General features: G+C 49.7%; 1 protein-coding gene across 2 annotated transcripts in view; it reads left to right on the top strand.

Annotated features, from left to right (window-relative positions):
• foxp2 (forkhead box P2) overlaps positions 1-23,286 on the top strand; it is an 83,415-nt gene that overhangs the window by 36,642 nt on the left and 23,487 nt on the right. For both annotated transcript variants that reach the window (XM_068307108.1, XM_068307107.1), the window contains exons 5-8: positions 12,472-12,561; positions 20,486-20,623; positions 21,193-21,282; positions 22,753-22,942. In XM_068307108.1, the coding sequence (XP_068163209.1) occupies positions 12,472-12,561; positions 20,486-20,623; positions 21,193-21,282; positions 22,753-22,942 (508 nt within the window). The remainder of the gene's footprint in view (positions 1-12,471; positions 12,562-20,485; positions 20,624-21,192; positions 21,283-22,752; positions 22,943-23,286) is intronic.

Below are 23,286 nucleotides of genomic sequence, written 5' to 3'. Positions count from 1 at the left end.
CAGTATGGGGGGGGGGGGGTTGTAGTCGGGGGCAGGAGTTGTGAAAGTCAGAGCGGAGGAGTCAAGTGTCTCTCGTGTCTTTTCACGGTGAATGATGGCTCTGACAGTTCGCCAAAAGAGCAGCGGGAGGCGAGGTCAGAGGGCGGCGCCTTAGGGGGGGTGTCACCTTTGGTGTGTGTGTGTGTGTGTGTGTGTGTGTGTGTGTGTGTGTGTGTGTAGCAGCAGCAGCTGAAAGCCCGTGGTCAGTTCGGTCAGGGGTGATATGTGTTAGACTCATGTCCACCCCCCCACCCCCCACAAAGCCGCCCCCATCTCACACCGACACCCATCCTCCATCCACAGCGAGCATCCTGGAGCTGTGGTCTAACACACACACACACACACACACACACACCTGATTGGGGTCAATCCCCTCTCTCTCTCTGTCATCACTCTTTCACGTCTGCTGCTATCGGGTCGAGTTCTGCCAGGAGATAAAGGGTTAAACCCAGAGAGTTGTGTAAATGTGAAAAAAAAATAAAAATTATAGTTTTGCTTTTTCTTTTTTTCTTTTTTTTTTGTGCATTTTAGCGCAAATTCATCTTAAAAGTTCTGAAATCCAAAAATGTGTGTGTGTGTGTGTGTGTGTGTTTGTGTGTGTTTGTGTGTGTGTGTGTGTGTGTGTGTGTGTGTGTGTGTGTGTGTGTGTGTGTGTGTGTGTCCAGGCCGCCCCATCAACCCAAAAGACCGACACATTGAAACGATCCGTCCACCTTAACAGGTCTCTGAAGGCTTTTTAAGGTGGGTGGGTGGGTGGGGGGGTTGGTTGAGGTTTCCATGGGGGGGGGGGCGGGGGCGGGGCTATTTCCGGGGGTGTGTGGGGGGGTGCTGTTTAACGTCACACACTTCCTGTGTGACGCTCACACAGCATCACTACGGGTGGAGAACACAACTGGAGGTTCTCCTTCTACCTTCCTTCCTTTTCAAAGTCCACTTTTTTGGGGGGGTAGAGGGGGGTGTTTTTATTTGAATATTTTACTTCGTTTCTCTGACCTGCATGCAAAAAAAAAAAGTATTATATATATATATATATATATATATATCCATAAAAATATTCCCATCCAGGTCCGTTTTGAAGGAAAGGCTGTTGGGCGTAATTTTCCATCCATATTTGGAATGACATTGAGTGGTCCGGTGGGTATAGGAGCCCCCGGTCTCTCATCACGCTGCTGGGGGGGAGGGGGGGATGATTAATAATAAGCACTGATGAATTCTCCACTGTCCCTGTGGGTTCTGCCATTACCTCGCAGCTCCAAAATACCACCTACAGGTATAATTAGACCAGTAGCTCCGCCTCCAAACCCGTTTATCCTCCTTTATTTTTGCATCTTTCTTTGCATCTAAAGCTGTTTTCTTACAATTCACACACACACACACACACATAAACACACACTTAGCAATCCATGCATTCCGATAATTCAATTGTGAAAAAAGTCGTTATTTTCAACCCTTCAATTTCTTGTTGGGGGGGTGGGGGGGGTTTGTTTCGTCGCCCTCGTTTTCCCAAGGTTGTCTAAATAGACCTAATTTGATTTGAGATCACAGATTAGATACCGACTGTATCTGATTGCAATTTGCCAGCTGCAAGATATGCATCATCGGAGCGGATGGATGATGGATAATTGCGATGCTAAATAAACGCTAAAAAAAAATAAAATAAATTTTAAAAAAAAAAGCCTCGTGGCTTAAAAATAAAAAATAATTTAAAAAATAAAAAAAAGCAGGAAGAGAAGCGATCAAATCGATCGTTTTAATATCAGCTGCTGGTGTGTATGTACACACACACACACACACAGACACACACACACACATGCACACACACGCATTGATCTGCAGATCCATACCATAATGTCCCATAATGAGGCTGTTAGTTGATTACAGCAGGATGCCGACTTAATCCTGCAAAGGGTTATCAGTGGGATTGATGAGCCAATCCTCCAGACTACACCCGCCCCCCCCCCCCGGTCTGTGTTAGAACATATTGATACCCGAGCAGGATGGAGGTCCCGGGGTTATCTGTAGTCGTTGGGGGGGGTCACACCCCCACCCCAGGAAGGCTGCAGAAACACACAAAAAGCGAAGCAGCGTCGGATTATTCTGTTTTATTTTTGCGGTTTATTCTGTATATAAATGTCAACCCGCTTGTTTATGAAACAACAATCTGTTTACTTTTGCACTAAATGTGTCGCCGTGCAAGTTTTGCATCAAATTGTGGGGGTGTGTGTGTGTGGGGGGGGGGTTAGCGTGTTGGTAAACTGGTTAGCGATGCATCCGAAGGTTCATGATGCAGCAGAAATGCAAAAAAAGCGTCACATTTAAATGACGGCGGCGTCTCGACATAAATTACAATAAGTTACCCCAGTCGCTACAGGAGAGTTAGGCAGTGGTCCAACTTGAGAGTGACAGCAATTAACCTGCCCCCCCCCACCACCACCACCCCTCCCTCGCTGTTTAGCTGGAGGAAACGTCAGCGATGAGGAGGGTGACAGGAAGATTCAGGGTTTAGGGGCGAATGAAATTCTCCCCCAAAATGAAAATCATTAGCGAGGAAGTTTAACCTGAGGAGAAAAAAAGGGACAAAATGACACCTGTGTGTGTGTGTGTGTGTGTGTGTGTGTGTGTGTGTGTGTGTGTGTGTGTGTGTTTTTTTGTTTAGGGCGAAGTAAATACTTAAAATACTGACAATCAGCGTTCAGCTCTCACCAGCGAGCCTCAAGCGTCCCTCTGCCCTTCACCTGCCTCTCCATCCTCACACACACACACACACACACACACACACACACACACACACACACACACACACACACACACACACACACACACACACACACACACACAGACACACACACACACACACACACACACACACACACACACACCTAAGATGCAAATCTGGGTTTTGCCCTTGAGCATAATTTAAAGGCCTAATCACCCAGACTGTCCCTTTGGATGGGGATGGGGATGGTGAGGGGGGGGGGGGTGAGTGAGTGAGTGTGGGGGGGGTCGGGGGCGGGGGGGGGTTGTCTCTCATTGGCACTCTTACACAAAGAAGCTCATTAGGTTTATCTTTCAGGCCTGAGATTGCCCCCACTCAACTGTGTAAATAAGACGCCAGCACACCACCACCCCCCCCACCCTCACCACCATCACCCCCCACCCTCACCACCATCACCCCCCCACGTGCATCCGTCACCTCTCCGGACAGACGGACCTCGTCTGAAATATGAAGGGGTTTCATAAAGGAGTCTTTTGTGCGGCGCCGGCGGTGGAGATAAGCCTCCGCGACGTCTTTGTAAGAGACGGCTCCTTCCTGCTTGACTTATTTACAATGAAAGCCCCCCACCCTCAATGCAGCCGCCCCCCCCAGGATCGTACCTACAGCCCTGTGACATATAGGCCCCCGCGATGACACTAAAGATATAGGGTGTGAATGACAGCACGGCCGCTGTTTGCTCGCCCTTCCCCTGATGGAACACAGTATTATTCTATTATCTATCCAGATGCCCGCCCCCCCCCTGCTCCCACAATCCCATTCTTCAGCCACCGGAAACCCGCCGCCGTCCATCTGTGTTTAAGACACGCCACACGCGGCCTCCTGGAATTTACAGTGGCGCTCTCCCCAGTAACTCCATTCCCAACCGGCGTCCCCCCCCGAGACCGCGGAAATGTCAAGCAGCGAGGAAAAGCAGGCGGGGATGGGGGAGAGAGGGGGTAGACGGGGGTGAAATCTGCTGGAAATAAACACTTATGGGGGGGCGGGGGGGGGCGTGGTCAAAGGGTAGTGCATCAAATGACATACAGCGGTACCTCTACTCACGAAATTAACTGGTTCTGGAAGAAATGTCGTAAGTAGAGCCGCGTTTTCCGTGCAAATGCCCTAATCCGTTCCGAGCCCCCCCAAAAATTCCGACATAAATGTTTTATAAAGCATAAAAATGCATCAAAACATGTAACAAATACATGTTACGATTAGATTATTACACAATAAATGAGAGTTGTGCATAACGTAAAAAACAGAAAAGGGTAAAGAATAAAAATGATGATCATTTACCTTTTAACTGCTGTCCTCGTTGTTTTTTGCCCTCTTTGGTTCATGCCCTCTTGCCCCCCCATGAACAACAGAGTGAATTCCAGTCCTCCTTCTGAACTTCACTTTCTTGGGGTCCATAGTGAATACTCTAAAAGTTAATATATTTGCGTAAAACTATCAGAACACCTCGTTGGTCGAGGGCCGAATGACGAGGACGCTGCATAGACACCTATCTATCTACACACAGAGGTCCCTCTTAGCCAATGGGATGCCAGGATACTAGGTAATAGCCAGTGGCAGAGCAGCTATTTGAATGTTGCGTTCAGGAACCAGTGGGAGCTGCGAGTATCAGCCCATTACTGTATTTGTACCTTTCGTAACTCGAGGCAATATTTTCCTGTTGAGGCGTTTCGTAAGTCGAGGTACCCACTGTAGATATCGTGATGGGGGGTTTTTTTGCGTCAAATCCAAGGTTTTTTTGTTCCGCGTTCTCCAACGTTAGCTGGGCGATAAATGAGCCGCTCTGGTGTGATTACCACCTTGGCGGCCGTTGCCCCCCCCCCACCCCCCCACACACACTGAGGCTAGCAGTCCGGTTGTTGTCTTCAGCCGGCCCGCGTTGGCGCGGATCAATGTCCACTTCACAACTCATTTCCTTTTACGCCTCCCTAACCGCCGCGCTCCAGCTCTGGGAAATAAATGGCTCTGGATCTATAAGTCCACTCCAAACACACACACACACACACACACACACACACACACAGCACAGCTTCAGCAGCCCCCCCCCAGCACAATCATTTATTTGCTAACCGCCACGTCTCATCTTTCTGGGCTCCACAATCGAGAGCAGGCCTTTCTGTCATTGTTTGTTGCCCCTCCCCTGTCATTGGCTTAAACAGAGCGCCGGTTGTTAATACGGCAGCGGGGGGGAGCGTTGCTGTCAGTTGCCGCCGCCACCGGGGGGGGGGGGAGGCGAACACACACACAAATACACACAAACACACGCGGAAATGACTCCGTCTGCATCTAATGTGGAGTTAACTTGAAGAACTCGCATTCTGCTACCACTGCAAACGCCCCCCACCCCCACCCCCACCACCCCCACCACCACCATCCTCAAAAAAAAGTCAAGTGGCTTACAGTCACTTGATAGGCCGCGACACCGCTATCCATTTAACAGAGCTTAAAAATCCTACATATGCAGATGACGGCCCGCTCTAAGCTGACAACCAACAGACGGGATTTGCTAGAAGGCAGCTTTGGAGTGTTGTGAATTTAACAAGCGTGTCCCGCATTACAGTTCCGCGCCGCTTTAGCCGTGAATAGTAACAGATCACACACCCCCAAAGACACTCGCATGACGGGTTGTTGTGCGCGCCCTCACACTTCTTCTTCTTTTCCTTTGGGCTTTCCCCTTCAGGGGTCTCCACAGCCAATCAGTGTCCTCCAGTGTCCAACATCGCTGGTCTCACCACAGTTTTGTACACCTTTCCTTTCATTTCAGCTGAAACTCTTCTATCACACGTCACACCTGACACTTTCCTCCACCCGTTCCATCCTGCATGCTTGAGGTTTGCATCATCGGTAGTCGCATATTTTCATACAAACGCGGTGAATAATCTTGGGTCACGGGGAGTTGAAGATTCACCAACTGGGCTTTCGGCTTCGGTTCTTTTTGCCGTGGGACTTTTGGGGGTGCATCACTTCGAACTTCCTCCAAACGCTCCAAATCTTGTCTGTTTTCAAATAAATGCGTCCCGCAGGAACGCAAAAACGTTTGTTTTGTGCAGATACAGAGATTAGGATTACCCCGGGCCCGAGGTTAGTAACGGACGTCGCACCAGGATTCCAGCCCTGCCTCTTTTGTCGCCACCCAAACAGACCGCCAGTCCTCATCAAGAACTAACCGCTGCTTATTTACCCGACTTAACTCGCACGAATTGATTGGCGATAGCGGCCGGAAAGCTGCTTGTTCCGCCCTGATAAAAAAAATAATAAAAAAAATTTAAAAAGCAGTTGCGCGCCGTGAGCGTGTGCAGAGCGTTGCATTGTGGGGGGAGCACTTCAAGCTCCACTAGACACTAAGCTGATATTGGTTTCACGCTTTGAGGCCGCGGCGCCAAAATCTGCCAATTGAAACCCGGCGAGGAGATTGTTTCTGCATACGCGTTTATCAGCGGTTTACATGATAAATATACATTAGCCTGCTAGCTTGGCCATGCGTGGTATTGTTTCACGCGTTCCTCTCTCACCTGTTTGGCTGAAACTGATGATGAAAACTTAATCTGTTTCACGTTTTCTTTCGTCTTTGCGTAAGTAATTTGTCGGAACAAGAGTACGTAATTCTCTGACTCGCAAGTTTGAGGTTTTCGTAATTTGCTCAATTCCGAATTAATTTTGTAATGCCGTCCCGCTCCTAAATGATATGTCATTTATCTTTAAGTTTCAGCCAGAGGTTTTTATGTTTTTTTAAAAATTTTTAATACCCCCACCGTGTAATCGTCCCATCCTATGAAGGGAGTGATCATCACGCTTTTTTGGCACATTTATCAAAGCTCAAGAAGTAAAAAAAAAAAAACGCGTTTCTCACACAGTTGTGCAACAGAGTGATAAATTTTCTTGTTAGGAGAAATTACATCCACTAACTTTGTCCACTTCAGCATGAAATTGAAAAAGAAGCATTTTTCTGGTGTATTTCCATTCTTGATTCAATGAAAGATGTAGATGAGGAGGAACTGTTCCCAGAAGCATGATATAGGAGAAAAAGGGTTTTTTTTTGTTTATGGAAGAAAGGATCAGATGAAATTTAAAATAAAAATGTCATGCATTCACGCGCAAATATGCGTTTTCTACTTCTTCTTCTTTCTTTTTCTTTTTTTTTTTTATCACTTGGACTCAGTAAAACCTCAGTATTCCAGCCTGCTCTTGAATGGGTGGTGGGGGGGTGGTAGTGGTGATGATGATGGGGGGGTGGGATGCTGATTGATAGACGCCGGGTGTCGGAGTGAAAGGCAGATAACTATATCTTCTACAGGACATTTAAAGGTCAAACGCACGCCGCTGTAATTGGAATATTCAGAAGACAACGACTGAGGTACAAGGAGGGGGGGGTAGGAGTTACATAAGAAAGGAGATGGGGGGGGAGGCAGGGGAGGGAGGCGATCTGTTGTCCTCCCCACCCCCCCCACAGATGGAGTGGTTGTTCACTGAGCGATGAAGACGCAGCGGAATCGCCTTGAAAGTGAAAGTAAAAACTTTTTCCGGAAATGGATTTCAATGTGAACGGTCGGATGACGTGGCGGCGTCGTCATGGCAACACCGTGACGCTATGACGTCATCTTGGATTTGGTTTCGGGGCCCCGTCCGACTGCGTGACCTCGTCTCGCCTGGAATCGCGAGTAGGACACACACGCACACACACACACACACACACACACACACACACGCACACGCACGCACACACACACACACACACACACACACACACACACACACACACACACACACACACACACACACACCTCTCTCCTCATCTCTTCATTCTTCCTCTCCGGCCTCTTTGTTGCAATGCATTGTGGTCCTTTTCTGAAGGACTTCCTTGAGTGTGTCGCAGATAAAGAGCACCGCCGTTGCCCTTATCTTCAGGCGGCGACGGGGGGGGTGGGGGCAGTGAGTGTGTGTGTGGGGGGGGGGGTAAAGAGATGATGGAGGAAGGCCTTTAAAACGCTTAAGAGATAATTAATCAGCGTTTTTTAAAACTATGACAAAGCGGTTGGGTCAGTCGGATGGCAGCTGAAACCAACATCTTCTTTACTACGGCTGCCCCCCCCCCCCTAAAAGAACCCTCTTCTCACATGTCTAAACACACATTTTATCTCTGATGGGTAAAACAGACCCATGTTTTCTCTTTGTTGGTGGAAACATAATAAGTGTGGGGTTACACAATGGCGCCCCCGACCCCCTCCATCTTGAGCCTCTTTCCTGGGGTAGCAGCGAGCAAATTCATCTTGTCAGTCCTCAGGGGAGGGTGTCGCTATGCAGCTCTGTTTACTGTGGCAGAAAGTTAATATAAATTTTCATCAGTGGGGGAAGTTTACACATACGATTCTATTTGTCCTTCATTATTAGCACCTGAGTCTGGGGCGGCGGCGCCGTAATTGTCTACAGACACAGGCCAAATAGATGCAAGGGAAAGGCAAATAAGCACACCCCAAAAATAATTTGATGCTTGTGTGTTACAATCCATCCACCCCCAGGAATTCTTAATCTGGAGAATCAATAAACAATGGGTGAGAGACGGGAGGAAGACGAGGGGGAAGAAATGAATAATACAATATGACACAGGAGAAGAGAGAGGGAGCGGGGTTGTTATCCACTTAGGGAAGAAGAAACGACAGTAAATAAGTTTAAAAAAAGTAGTTTTTATTTTTGTTTTCTTATTTTTTCTTGTCCTTTTTTTTTTTGGGGTGGGGTGGGGGGTGGAGCTTCTTCTGTTCAGGAAGCTGTAACCTCCTCAGATGGAGATGAAGGAGGAACCCATTGTTCACCTCCGTCCTGAGGCCCAGGCAGATTCTCCATGGACGACCCCCCCCCCTTCATTGCTCCACCCCCCCCCAATCCCTTGTGTTGATTTATTGAGTCATACATGAAAATCCTCATTACTACTTTCCATTCTTTCTTTCTTTCTTTCTGCGCTTCCGCGGCCCAAACGCTGACCTCCAGGACTCTAGGTGGCGCTGTGGCGTGGCGGTGACCGTGACGCTCGCTCCTCAAAAAGACGTCACCGTTTCATACTCCCCACTCCACCTGTTCGTTTCTCTATTTATGCGCTCGGCGATAACGGAACACGATCCGCCGCCATTGTCGAGGCACAGGCGCAGCTTCTGACCTTTCCGGTGTAAAGATAGGAGTCCTTCTGCTCTCCAATCGAAGGAGATCGACGGCGGACTCAGGGACGCCTGATTCCAGGAAAGAAAAAGCGCGCAAAGTCCGATTAGGGTGACGCGGTCGGATCTCGAAGACGCCCCACGCCGTTTCCGCGACAACGCTCGCCGGTCACAGTCCTGCGCTTTGATACTCCGACTCCGTTCGGAACGTTTCGTCCTCGCCTCCTCTCCAGTGACGATCCGATCCATATTCATCCGTCCATCAGCCCTGGAATCCACTTATATAAGAAGATAAGGTGTAAATATTGTGGCGTGGAGTGTCAGAGCGTACCCCCCCCCACCCCCACCACCACCACCCGCCCCCTGACGGCGGCCCGCCAGCCTCAGTCCAATCATCCGTGTTTGTTTGCTCGGCTTAAACTGTTTGTGCCTTGTTTTCCATGGTGAGCGACTCTCTCCGGCTCGAGAAAGTGTCACTTTTTTCCCATTCTCTCACCCCCCCACCTCCTTTTCCTCCCCCCCATCCTCCTCTTGTCTGTTTCCTGGAAGCACAGACAGATAAGCTGGTGTTGTGTGTGTGTGTATGTATGTATGTGTGTGTGTGTGTGTGTGTGTGTGTGTGTGTGTGTGTGTGTGTGTGTGTGTGTGCGTGGGAGTCATCAAAGCTGTCAGCGCGACTGGAGTCGTTCTGGCCGACAGCCTGGTGTCGAACAGCAGCGCCTTTAGTCCCCACAACACACACACACACACACACACACACACACACACACACACACGCCAAACATCTGTTCCGCACGCCGGCGCCGAGATCCATCCGCCTAATTCCATCAGTTGCGTATCGATGGACGCAACTACTTCCTGGATCTGTACCTGTTGAGTTTGTCGTCTTACCTGTATCCGTAACGACCTGCATCACATGACCTGTGACCAGGAAGTGACTCCTTGCTGTCCCACCCCCTTTCCAACCTTCAGATAAATCCCACTCCCGCGTCGCCGACCCGTCTCCGGGTGGTGACACCCCTCGGCGGATGGCTTCTTTATTCGCCTACCCCTCAGATTGGTTCTGCCTTGCTTGTTTCAGATCTTTGCATGCTCAGAACAAAGGTGCGATAGGTGTTTGCTTCTCTGTGGCGTCTAAACAGGGATGGGATGGATATCTAGCGGTGTTTTACATTCCCCTCCTCACCCTTTCCCTTCCCCTACCCCCTCCCTCCGCATGCCTATTAATGCGTCCGAGGAATGCCTGTGTAAACATTCTTGTTTCCCCCGTCCGCTTGGCGTCGCCTTCCTCCTGACCCGGCTATCTGAAACCAATTACACCAGATCCATTTGGGCTGAATCTTATTTTCATAAGGATCCCCGTGTCGCCGTCTCGCTCCGCTCCTCCGGTTATTCTCCTTCCCCCTTGTTTTCCTTTTTTCCTCTCTCTCTTTTCCAACCTCGGTGATGGATATCAACATCAAATATGCCTCTGAGTGCCTTGTTATTTATACAGCCAGGTCTGGCTGTGTGTGTTTTTTCTTCTTCTCTATCTGTCAGTCGCTGGCTGCTTGTGAGGAATGTGTCACATTGTGCTGTTTATACAACGTGAGCATTAATAGAGCGCGGATGTCATCTTCTTTTCTCTAGCATAGCAACCCGGGTTAAATAGACGCCGTTCCTGCGCTCGTCCCCGCCGACGGCTCTTCAGGAAACTTTATGATGACTTTTCTTGGCATTTTGTGATTTTTTTTTTTTATATGTGTGTGTGTGTGTGTGTGTTTTTGCTATAATGGCGCCAGTGGAAAAAGAGTTTGCCTGATCCGAGGTCAGTTTGATGCCGGCTTCCATCCATCTTTACCTTACCTTAAAAGCGCCTCAAACGTGTCATGTGACTCTTTTCGCCCCACCAACTTCAAATCAGAGTTAACTGGAGATAAACTTTTACTTGGCGACATAAAACCCAACTGGAGCATCTTTTTCGATTACCCATCATCCACCTGGAGGAGGAGGAGGGAGGGGCGGAGCTGCATTTCCGGGTGTTGATGCACCCCGAGTACTGGAGGCAACTTTTCATAGTGTGTGTGTGTGAGGCTATAGCTCAGTTTACAGATGTCACACACACACACACACACACACACACACACACACACACACACACACACACACACACACACACACACTTATAAACCAGTGGCGACGACGCTCCTCATGAAGGAGACGGATCGATGCGTTTAGGGCCCGGTGTAATGTGTTTGTTTACTGGAGTTCAGAAAGCCTGGCTCCTCCTGAGCCCCCTAGCCAGACAGACCCCCCCCTCAAAACCACCCCTACCTTTTCATAATTGATCAGGCGGGGGTGGGTGGGGGGGCTGCATTCCCCCGAGGGGTGAAGACATGGCAACTTTTCCTCCTCCTCCTCCTCTCATTCTTCCCCGTCTCCCGTCTCCTCCTCTTGTTTGCTCAGGATCTCAATGTACTCGTTCAAACATTGTTCCCACCAGCTGGCGGAGCGGCACCATATGCACGCCCTGTCAAGGCAGGCGTTGTCATGGATACCAGCAAGCACCACAAAATCAAATGAGCACCCTTGATTCCTGAGGAAGTGTCACTCTCCTCCTCCTCATCCTCTTGTTTTTGCATCAAAAAAAAGAAAGCACCTGTGAAGTTGTTGCGTGTGCGTGTGCGTGTGCGTGTGCGTGTGCGTGTGCGTGTGCGTGTGCGTGTGCGTGTGTGTGTGTGTGTGTGTACTCCACCACGTGATGCTCATGGGCCCGGAGAACACGATGTGGAACAGACGCGGTAGTAGCAGCTGTGCACAATGTTCTTTTTCTTTCATCCCGTCTGCTCTTGAAGAAGCGGAGTGAAGCTGCTCGCCCAGCTGCCGCCGTACCTGTGAAGCCGAAGCGCGGCGCCGGGTGGGCGGGGCCAGGCTGGGCCGGGCGGGGCGGGAGGGGATCCATAATCCCATCCGACCCCGAGAGGAATGAATTCCAACGCAATCCCAACCATCTCCCGATTCTTATCGCCCGTGGCCGAGTAATTTCCCCGCGTTTCGCAAACCCCCGATTTGTTTTCTCGTTAGCCTAATTTTTTGTCCGTCTGTCCCTCCGTCCTTCTAGCTGGTAATCCGCGGTGTAAAAAACCTGCGCCGCCTGCAAAGTTAATTCACTCTAAATGTAATCTGATGTTGATTTTGTCAACTTTAATTACAGCTCCTGGGGACACTTCACGTGGCGCCGCCTCGACATCAAATTGATATTATGAATATGCAAATGCAGGCTTGTAATTTGCCAGGAGAAGTGGGTATTTCAGTGGAGCACGCACTAGACAGGTCAATCCTGCCGATGCTCTGCATCAACCCCCTCCTCTTGGGTACTCCAGTTGCCTTTGCCCTTGATCACTGCCAGTTGTTCCCTTAAAGTGTATCCCGTGTTGCAGAAAACACCAAATATCCTCAGGAATTTGTATCCTATCATCTTCCTTTCTCATTTTTCTCACCGTTTTTTTTCCTGTCTTGTGTTCCTTTCTTCTTCAGGCCCTACAAGCAGCGAGGCAATTACTCTTGCAGCAGCCAGGCAGCGGCCTGAAATCTCCAAAGAGCCAGGACAAGCAGCGTCCACTGCAGGTAAAGCAGCTCCCCCGTTCTAATCTCTTAAGTCCATCCATAATGCATGCTCTCCCGAAAAGAAGATTTCCTCTGTTCCACAAGTGTGTTTGATTTACCGACGCAATCCTCCGACCTGCCAAGCGGAATCCTAAAGCCGGCGACGAGCCGGACTCCCAGGGGTCCGATCGTCACACGGACAGGAAAGGAAAACACAACAGAGGGCAGGAAGTTTCATCCGTCTGCCCCACGAAGCCGTTTTCTTTTAGGCAAACAAGACGTTAATTAGCACTGAGATGCTAACTAGTGGCGCTAGCTAGGACGCCTGCACGCTACATTTGCGGCGCCGTTGACACAGGAAGTTCCAGAGGTTAGATATTATCTGAAAGACACTAGGCTACCAAGACAGCTAATTTTACCTGCCTGTCATTTCTCCTCTCCAACGCTAATTTGCCTTATTGATTCGCAGAGCTGTCTATTTCTGTTGTCAGTGATTCGACAAAGGTCACACACACACTCACACACACACACACTCACACACACATATTAACACATCTCCTTGCAAGCCTCTTCCTTGCTGAAGATTTTTCCTCCTCTTCTCTTTACATTCCGCTCGTTTAAACCAACAAGACTCTCGGTTAGCTTCCTCCTCGACATCTGCTCCCTGTTTTTTTTTATTTTTTTTTATTAGCGCCTTTTTTTATTTAATTTATTTTTAGCCGTTTGAAATTGGAGTGCAGGAGTCGGCGCCCTCCGCTCAGCTAATAAGCGCCATCAAGGAGCAGTGGTTTACCTCATTAGGGGGATCTGTGCATTTCATTAATGTCAGGGAAATTGGCGTTAACCTCACCCATTGATATTTTCACAGAGTCTAACAATGGCGACACCTCCGATTGGAGTCGCACCCCCCACCCCTCTATCGTGTTCCTCATTACGCACCCTCCCCGAAATAAGACTGTCGAACGCTCGCTGGCGCTTTTTCAGGGGTGTCGACATTATCTTCATCGAGGGTTACAGGCGTGGCTTTAAAGGATGTTTTTATTTGTTTAGCTGGAGGACTAAAGATGATAGCGCCCCCTGGTGTTGCAGAGGTGTTCTATGTGCAAAGGCGATTGGATTACTCCTTCCTTACCCCTCACCTGTTAATCCGGCTTTTATTAAGGTCGTCACCTCTGTCTTGTCGCCGGGTCGCCATGGATGCAACAGTGGCGGCAAATCAAGCTACAGGAAATCATGTCGATTGATCCCCGCATGTGATTAGCACAGCAGAAAGTGTGTGTATGTGTGTGTTTGTGTTGAAGGGGGGCAGATTAATACCACCATGACATCCTGCTTATGGCAGAGATACTAATAAATCCTCTGCCAGCCTCACCCCCCCCTTCTTGTTCCCTATTCTTTTGGTATTTAAGAGCGGGAAATGATCCATAGATCGCGCCGTGTAAATTATTTAGTACACAAGCATCTAAGTGCCGCTGCTTGCAGTTTTAATTACGCGTATTAGCGGCTAAAGGCTCTCGCCTGACTAATTCTATCTGCTCGCTCATCACCGCTTCTCAGTAGTTGATGATGCGGAGGCAGGCGGCGGCGGCGGCGTTCGCGAGTAAAAAAAAAACAAAAAAACAACACACACACACATCCACACAAACACACAGGCTGCTTCTCCACATTTGCGTAATGTGACAGGTCTATTATTACACAGTAAGCCCACGGGAGCACTCAATAAACACCTATTTCTGCCTGTAAACCCCCCACCCACCGCCGCCATGCTGCTTACACGGCTCTCCTAAGGCACACAAACACCCTCTCGTCTCTGTTCATCCACCGCCCGCCCCCCCACCCCCCAACGCTGCCAAAGCCACCCCTCCGAAAGCCATTTATACACTGACATTTGGAATACAAATAAAGAAACGCGGACAAGGAGAGGCGGAGAGGATTACAGTGGCCTACGGATCTGACAGTTGTTTCAGTTGCACACACACGTACGGGATACGTCCACACACACACACACACACACACACACACACACACACACACACCGCCTGCACGCCAACGCTGAAGTTTCAACCTCGCCAGGAAAGACTTTGTTCAAGGGGAGTTTGTTGGGGCTCCTGTTTGGTGGGGCTCATCAAGTGGAGTTAGTTTGGAGGAACAGTTGGTCGCCGATGGTTGAAGGAACGCCTGAGCGAGATGACCACACCCCCTTCATGTCCTAAAGTAATGGGACACGCTACCATACATGGAACGTAAAAACGGATGGGAGATTCCTTTCGCGTTGGGTTGGTTTTTGGCGTTGGGTCGATCTCCTTCGGTGGACTTTCTCAGATGCTCCGGACACTTGTCGAGTTCTTTCTGTTCTTGACTGATCCCATGATGCTTTGCTCAGAGAAACACTGTGTTTGCTCGTGGGCGATCTCTGACATACTCCAACTTTGTTGCATTGTAAGCTTCCGCAACTTTTCCGTCTTCAACCTTCAACCGAAGTTTTAACCTCAACTGGAACGACTTTGTTCAAGTGGAGTTTGTTGGGGCTTCCTCCGGTTGAATTTCGAGAAACGATTGGTCGCCGATGGTTGGAGGAACGCCAGGGTGAGATGACCACACCCCCTTCATCGCCTAAAGTAACGGGACACGCTACCATATAAGGAAGGTAAAAACAGGGGATGGTCCTTTCTGGCCCAGTCAGGTTGGTTTTGGGTGCTGGGTCGATCTCCTTCGGACATTTATTGGGTTTTTTAATCTTTTTTTACTTGATCGATCCCATGATGCTTTGCTCAGAGCAACACTGTGTTTGCTCGTGGGCTATCTCCGACATACTCCAATTTGTTGCAACGTAAGCTTTCGCAACTTCTCTCGTCTTCCTCTGGATCCGTCGTCATGACGCGGAATCCCATGATTGGAAGGCTGATTTTTGCGCCCCCAGTCCCGCAACCCCCAGTCCCTGTAGCGCTACCTCTACCTCCATGAATGCGAGGGAAAAGGACCGGAATGCCAGGAAGTAGTGCAGGTTAGACTCCGGCACACGAGGCTAAAAGATGGCAGTTCGCATTTACATGTCTGAATATCTTCCCGCCGCATCCCCTCTGGTTGCATCTGAAAATAGAGAAAAAGAAATTATCGCTGGGACGATTATGTTATTCATGAGGAAAACTTCTGTTGACTCTAAGAGGGAGGGAAAAAAAATCGTCAGCACATTTTAAGTCAAACAGCCTTGGTTACTGCTTTTGTAACCAGAAAACAAGATTTCTCCCCCAACACCCCCCCCCCCATCGCTGCTGCTTTTACAACACCTACAGGACAAGATTGCTAAATTGCGAGGACGGAGCAGGTTCATCATTGTGATGCAAAAGAAGTTGAAATGCAACCCCGAGGCGAAGTAGCTGAGTTCGGCGTGGGGAGGGGGGGGGAAGCGAAGCGAAGTGGGGGGGATCAAGAGAAATAGAAAGGGAGGGGAAGGACGGCTAAAAAAAAAAAAAGACGAGTAGCTCAGACCTTTGATGTAGCAGCAACAAATTTACCTGGTGACAGAAGATACATGGGCGCAATAAACGAGTTATACCAGCCCTTACACGCGCAATCTGATGATTCCGGCCGGGGTGTTAATTGGATCCTAACCGGCAGATCTGATATTCGAGGGGGGGGCCCTGAGTGGGGAAGCCTTTCCAAGTGATGAACTATAATTCACCCAGCGGCTTGAAGCACTTGTAATTTACTGTGTGTCACTGATGAAGAGGCTGATCCAGCGGAGGCCATATTACCTGCAACATCAGAGGGAAGTGTCCAACCCCCCCCCCCACCATCACCACCACCACCACCCCTACAACGCCGCGCTCCCTCCCTCTCTCCGTCTGTCACTCCCATTTACTCCTGAAATATGTACACCTGCAGGGAGGCGTCAGTCGGCAGCCAATCGGGCGGGGTTTAATGATAAAGGTGCGACCATTTGTAACCATGATGACACAAACAACCAGCGCTGAGGTGGCGGCGACGGCCGATTACTCCAGTTGTAGAGCTCAATCAATGACTATCTGCATGTCGAGATGAATCAATATGGAAACGGTGCTTTAAACCCCCCCCCCCCCCAGGGCTTTTTATTTTTTATCCCATGATGGGTCTTCATGTTGTGATAAATGGCGTTCCGCGATCGCGGCGGCGGAAAACATTCTGTAATCCACTTAGCTTCACTCCCGACAATCCGGAGAATCGATCTCTTCGAGTCGGGGGGGGGGGGGGGAAACAAAGCGACTTCCTGCGATCTTGAACTTCAGAGCCGGGGATGCCCCGCCCCTTCCGTCCTGGTCATCCTCCGCTAAAGGCGTCGATAATTGCGCAGTTGCATTTGGCGGTAATTGGTTAGCAAACGAGCGCTGTCAGCTGCGAGGAAGTTGAGAGGTCAGAAGTTGAATTGGTGGGGGGTGTCTGACTTTGCTCCCTCCCCAGGGATGCTCAGGAGATGAAAATAGGGCACGGGGGTTGAAACTTCTATTTTTTTTCTGCCTCACTTTCCGCGTGTAAAACAAAGCGTGTGGTTTAATTAGCGGCGGCGCTCGCTGCCGAGGATCCGCGGTAATTGTCGGCTAGCGTTTTTCTCCAGCCGCCGCCGCCGCCCGGTTCTGTCCAGTTACACCAGCGAAACGGGAAACGACCTCTGCGGTTGATAACTGCCCTACGTCCGTTGCCTTCACTGACATCTAACCGCCACTTCCTCCCTCCCGACGCTAGTTTATTAGCGCTAAGTGAATCGCGCGGCGGGCAAATTGAATAAAAGAAATTCCTCTTTAATTATTTGATTTACGTCATCTCCAGTTGACGTAATTGCCGGATGCGTATTGTCGTCGTCCATCGGTCCAGGTCGTCGCGTTTTTTGTTTTTTTTTAGCGCTGAGCTAATTCAAACGGAGCGCGCTCAGAGATACCGAAAGGCTCGCGCCGTCGGAAGGACTTGACCTTTTCGGGAAAAGGCATTGAAGAGGCTCGGTTACAAGCTGCAAAGTGTGACAGGAGTGGGGTAATGATCTGCCGGCTCCAAGCGATGGGGGCCCCCGCCAGTGTTTTCACATCAGGAGCCAATTTAAAGGTCCTTTGTTTTTTGCTCTCCAACCTCAATGGCGGAACACATGGCTTCAAAGTTCATGTCAATACCGCTCATCGCTCTCCTCCACACGCGGGATGGTAAACAAAAAACGGGTTCAAACGGCGGTGAAGGGGATTAAAAACAGGCTTGATCGCGTTTTTAAGATTCCAGGGAATCCTCCTCCTCCTCTTCTTCCCTCCATCCCGCGGATGTTTACGGCGCCGTGGCGTAAATGCTCATTAATTTCATCCCTTCGCGGCGGAATCATTTGGAAAAGGGGGGGAGGGGAGGGCGGCGGGGGGGGGGGAGGGGGGGAGGCAAGTCAGCCTCCCTGTTCCTTTCAATTCACCGCTCCCGTCAATCAAGCCCCGGCAGCGGCATCCCGCAAAAATGGAGGTGTTATATTCCTGCAATTATCATGTCATATACTTGAAAATGTAAATGAACGTGTGTGTAAAATTAAATTTATGGGTTGTCAGTGAAGAATAAGAACCAGGAGAGCAATTACTTATCTGCTTTCATCTCGGAGACTCCGGTACGTCGAGCAGAAAAGGATGCGGTTAAATGCTGGAATTAGAATTGTGCCGCTCTTCACAATGGACTTTCTCTCCTTTCTCTTTCTTTCCTCCTCCTCCTCTTCCTCTTCCTCTTGTTTTTTTTTTTTTGTTTTGTTTGGAACAAAGGTGAAATGAAGATGGTTATCTCGGGTTAGGCTAATGAAAACGTAAAGGGAGCTCTCGATTTCATAATCCGGTTATTTGACTTTTTTTTTTTTTTTGGCGTCGTTGCTTCTTCTTTTTCTTGATTACGACACTTCTAGAAGTCGTAAATCGTTTTTTTCAAAGTGCAATGCAGGAATTATTCTATAAACACACACACACACACACACACACATTTGTGCCACATCCCTTTTGTTAAACCAAACGTCTTTGTGCCAGCATCCAATTAATAGTCTTAATGAGTGCATCACTCATGTTTTTTCTCCAGCTGAACTCGTCCCATTGTCGCCGCATCCAAAACAAAAACCAGGAGTGACTGCAGGGGTAATTACTTACTCGCAAATGCACCTTTAAGGGTTAATAACGTTGAAGGTGTAAGCAGAGCATTTGCATAATTACACACGGACTGTTTAATTTGCAACTTTTGATGGCTTTTGTTCGCCACCTCGCTTTATTGTGAGCGCGCTTTTTTTTTTTTTTTTTTGCACCGTTGCATCGAGGAGTTCAGAGAAGAAAAGAGATCCTTCCTCCTCCTTCCTCCTCCTTAGATGGAGTCCCTTCTCTCTGAGACCCCCCTAATGAACAATGGAGGCAGGATTTGTTTGAATATGAATATGAATGTGCGAGCGGGGGCCGGCTGGAAGTTGACCTTCAGCTGTGATTTTCAGTTCATCAGGATTAGTCAAGGCGGGCGATCAGGAGCCACTAATGCATAATGACTTCTAAAATGAAAAATGTGTAGTGACCATGCAAATGTCTCGGCTAATCAAAGAGGGGGGAAAACCTGTGGTGGTGATGGGGGGGGGGTAGTCGAGGAGAGGAGAGCTAAACAAGGACGTGTCAAGGCCTGACAGAGAGAGAGAAAGAGGGAGGAGAGACAAGCATGGAAAGTAATCAAGGCAGCTTGATTAGCCGGCGATGAGGACGGGGATGTCTTACTGGCCCCTTGACACGCCAGTAGAGGCGAGCTACTGTCACGGAAGCCGCACGCCAGACAGTGTCGCAATTAGTGTCCGTAAAAAAAAAGAAAAAATAAGTAAAGGTGGCGACGTTTCATTGTAAGGCTTTATAAAAAAAAAGTAGGGGGGAGGACAGATCGGATCGGAGCGTCAAGCCAGGAGGATGGCGTTGGGTTTCCAAAGGTCAAACGGGAAAGAAAAGGGGAAAAACTTCTTATTTAATCAATGCCAATGTTGGATTTAGAAAAAGAAACGCAAACGTAACAAGACTAATAGCCTCGGAGTGAGCAGACAAGTATTGATTTGCTTCTGAACCCCCCCCCCCCCCCGTCGTCGCCCCCTTGATTTCTTTTGCAAACGCATCATCAACAGCTTGTACGTTATTGATTGGCATCTGAACCCGACAGAATGTTTCCGAAACGCCGACAGGAAGTGTCACGATCGAGCGCCGGCGTCGTTTCGGATGTAGATTGGAAGCAGAAATCAGTTTGGCGGGAACTAGAAATGTGCGATCTCAGACGCGTTCCGTTTTATTGACACTGGAATAAAGATTGGCACCAAAATAAAACATTTGCACTCTAAAATGTGAGAAGTTCTGTTTACTTAAAAGAATCCAGGAAACAGATTGCACTTAAAAAGAGAAGTTCATAGAACTAAAAGTGTTAAGTTTACGAAATATTTACTTGTAAAGTTTACTTCAAATGTAGTTGTATTTACTAAATTCTTTCATTTATTGAAACTAAAGAATAGCGAGTATAATAGTAACTGTAACTCGATCTTTCTGAGTGTACTCCACAAACAAGAGCGTTCATGTGCTCAATTCTTTCCTTTTTCCACGGGGTGGGGCCCCTGGTTCCCCCCCCCCCCATGCGTCCCGCTGACTCGTCCTCTTCATCAGCGTACTTTTAATCAACTTTCTAGCGTTCTCGAGCTGTTTCGGCGCTGAAGTGGGGGCAGTTCAAGGGTCCTGCTAATTAAGGTCTGCATCTATTTAAATCCCTTACTTTTCCCAGCAGGGGGGAGGCGGAGCTTAATATTGCACGCAACACAACGGCGTCCTTCTGCAGGCCCGTCACGGATCTATAACGGACTACTTTTCCAACGCCCTCCTTTATCCCACCCTGACCCGATTCTCCTGGTGGCGCCATCTTTGACTTCCTGTCCTTGCGCCCCCCCCCCTTTTTTTTTTTCTTCCAGGTTCCCGTGTCGGTGGCCATGATGAGTCCCCAGGTGATAACGCCACAGCAGATGCAGCAGATCCTCCAGCAGCAGGTCCTCTCCCCCCAGCAGCTCCAGGCGCTGCTCCAGCAGCAGCAGGCCGTCATGCTGCAGCAGGTACGTAGCGCATTTAGCACATGCATGCTAACGTAGCATGATCTGAACGCACTGACCTGGATGCATGCATGCAACATGACCCACCCCCCGACCCCCTTTTTTTCCCATCCGCGCTCCGGTTGTATCCGAAACCCGCCAATGGAATCCGCGTCCTTGACACGCTTTCCAATCTGAAACCGTCGCCTCTAATTAATCGTCCTCTGCGTGTCGCGGGTTCAATTCCCTCACAGGCGTCCATCAGGGACCGACGGAGTAGATGATGTAACGCTCTGCTCGCAAGTCACCTGTCGGAGTTCAGATTCATTTCTCATTCGTAGATTTGATTAAGGGGAAGGGAATGGTTTAATTAAGAGCGTCAGTCTGATTATCCCTCGTCATTAATAGCGATCAGGCTGATTGGGAGTCAGCGCGGCGCCTTTTTAGCGCACCCCTAGCAAACAGTCACATGGTCGGCATTAAAGATCTGCAGAACACTTCACAAAACGGCGAGGAAGCGAACGTCAGAAGCGATAGAAAAGTTGGGACCAAATTTGCCTTAAATCCGTTTTGTGTTGTTGTTTTTTTTCCAGCAACACTTGCAGGAGTTTTATAAGAAACAACAGGAGCAGCTCCATCTGCAGCTTCTCCAACAGCAACATCCTGGCAAACAAGTGAAGGAGGTGAGCTCACAGACACACACACACACACACACACACACACACACACACACACACACACACACACACACATCTGAAAAGAAGTCCGCGGATCTTCGCTCTCATTTTGTCATCCGAGTGCATTTGGAGTGTCGTTTGGCGCTCAAACGCGACACAAACGCTGATTTATCGAGAAAATCCCGACGACTACAGGGTCGTCGGGCCGGCGCGCTAATGAACGCTTTTCCTTGGGCGTGCAAACACACACACACACACACACACACACAAACAGCTTGACGTTACGGAGTGCGCGGTGATCATAAATCACGCTGACAGGCAGCTGGTGGACAGACGTCTCGTTCTCGGCGGCGGCGGAGATGAGCATGACAGCCGCGTTCGCGTAACCGTGTTTGAGTTTCACACGGCGCTGAACTCTGAGAGGCAGTCGGGAAGGGGGGGGGGGGTGCACATCCAGGCGACGCTACACGCATGGAGGCGGTTAAATTGATCAGAAACACACACACACACACCTCTCGATGCCTCCTCCAGCTACCCATTACGTCGCCTCCTCAGGAAGCCGCCGCTGACCTCCCGGCGGCTTTGTTTCTGTTTGGATTTGCCAATGGAGTTTTTCATGAGCCCCCCCCCCCATCAAATATGGAATAGAAATTGCCGCCTTATTTCTCTGGAGGCGGGATGGTGGGGTGTGGGTGAGTAGCCGGGGGGTGGTGGTCTACCTTCCTCCGTTATTCCATTATGCATCCTGTTCTCCAGTGAGAAGCTTTTGCCCCCCTCCCTTCCCCAAAACTGCACTTTCCGGGTCGGCCATGACCCCAAATGGACTGGAGAATGAAAATAAATAAGTAAACGAACAAACAAACAAACTTGACTGAATATATTCCAACCAAGCTCGTCGACCCCCGCCCCGACTCGTTTTCCTTTTCTTGTTGTTGTTGTTGTTTTTCACGCAGTTACGCAATCGCCTGACCAGACCGGCGGTAAACAACTCAGCCAGGCGGCAGAGGCTGGGGGTGGACAGGAGGGGAGCCTGGGGGGTGGTTGGCTGGGTGGGTGGGACGAGTGAGGATGGGGGCGGGGGGGGGGGCGTTCACACGCTTGTGATGCTGTGAATGTGCCACCTCCCTCAGGCCACATCAGCTGTAACAGACCATCAGTGGTGGAGAGACAATTAACTACCAGGGTGGGTGGGGTGGAGAGAAGCCCACCCATCCCCAAAAAAGCAACAAAAAAACAAAACAGGGGGGAAGATGAAATGAGTAAATAGAGGAGGAGGCAGACGAGGGGGCAGGAGACGAGGTGTAGCTAAGGTCACCGCCGAGGCAAACGAGTGCACGTCCCGAGTACAAAACAGCGCCTCCTTCCTCTCTCTCTCTCTTTCTCTCTCAGTTGTTAATTCAAATGTAATTTTCCCTCCCTCCTCTCCTCTCCGCTCACTTCCTTGCTCCCCTCGTCCTCCTCCTTCCCTCGCTATAGCAACAGCAGCAGCAGCAGCAGCAGCAGCAGCTGGCCGCCCAGCAGCTCGTCTTCCAGCAGCAGCTCCTGCAGATGCAGCAGCTCCAGCAGCAGCAGCACCTCCTCAACATGCAGCGGCAGGGCCTGCTGTCGCTGCCGGGCCCCGCCCCCGGCCAGGCCGCCCTGCCCGGACAAACCCTGCCGCCGCAAGGTAAGCAGGAATAAAAGTGGGGGCAGGCGAATGGTGGGGTGGATGGGAGGAAGAGGAAGAAGGAGTGTGAGATCACGTGACTGGTCACGTGTCTCCTGTGTCGTCAGGTTTCTCCCCTCCATCCAACTCACCTGTCATTCTCCTTGTTTTTCTGCCCCCCCCCCAGCTCATTTGTATGCCGTCCATCCACTTTGTCCCTAACTGTCCTCATCATCACTTTGTTTAGAGCGTCGTCCTTCCCGTCTCTTCTTCCTCATCTTGTCTCATTGTGGCGTCCTTTTGTCTGCCTCCTGTTTGTCTTTGTTGTTTTTCCATCTTCTGCTTCTACCCCCCCCACACCTCCT

The sequence above is a fragment of the Antennarius striatus genome, chromosome 22, assembly GCF_040054535.1.
Source record: "Antennarius striatus isolate MH-2024 chromosome 22, ASM4005453v1, whole genome shotgun sequence".
Classification (NCBI taxonomy): Eukaryota; Metazoa; Chordata; class Actinopteri; order Lophiiformes; family Antennariidae; genus Antennarius; species Antennarius striatus.
This window is presented reverse-complemented; position numbering and strand designations above follow the sequence as displayed.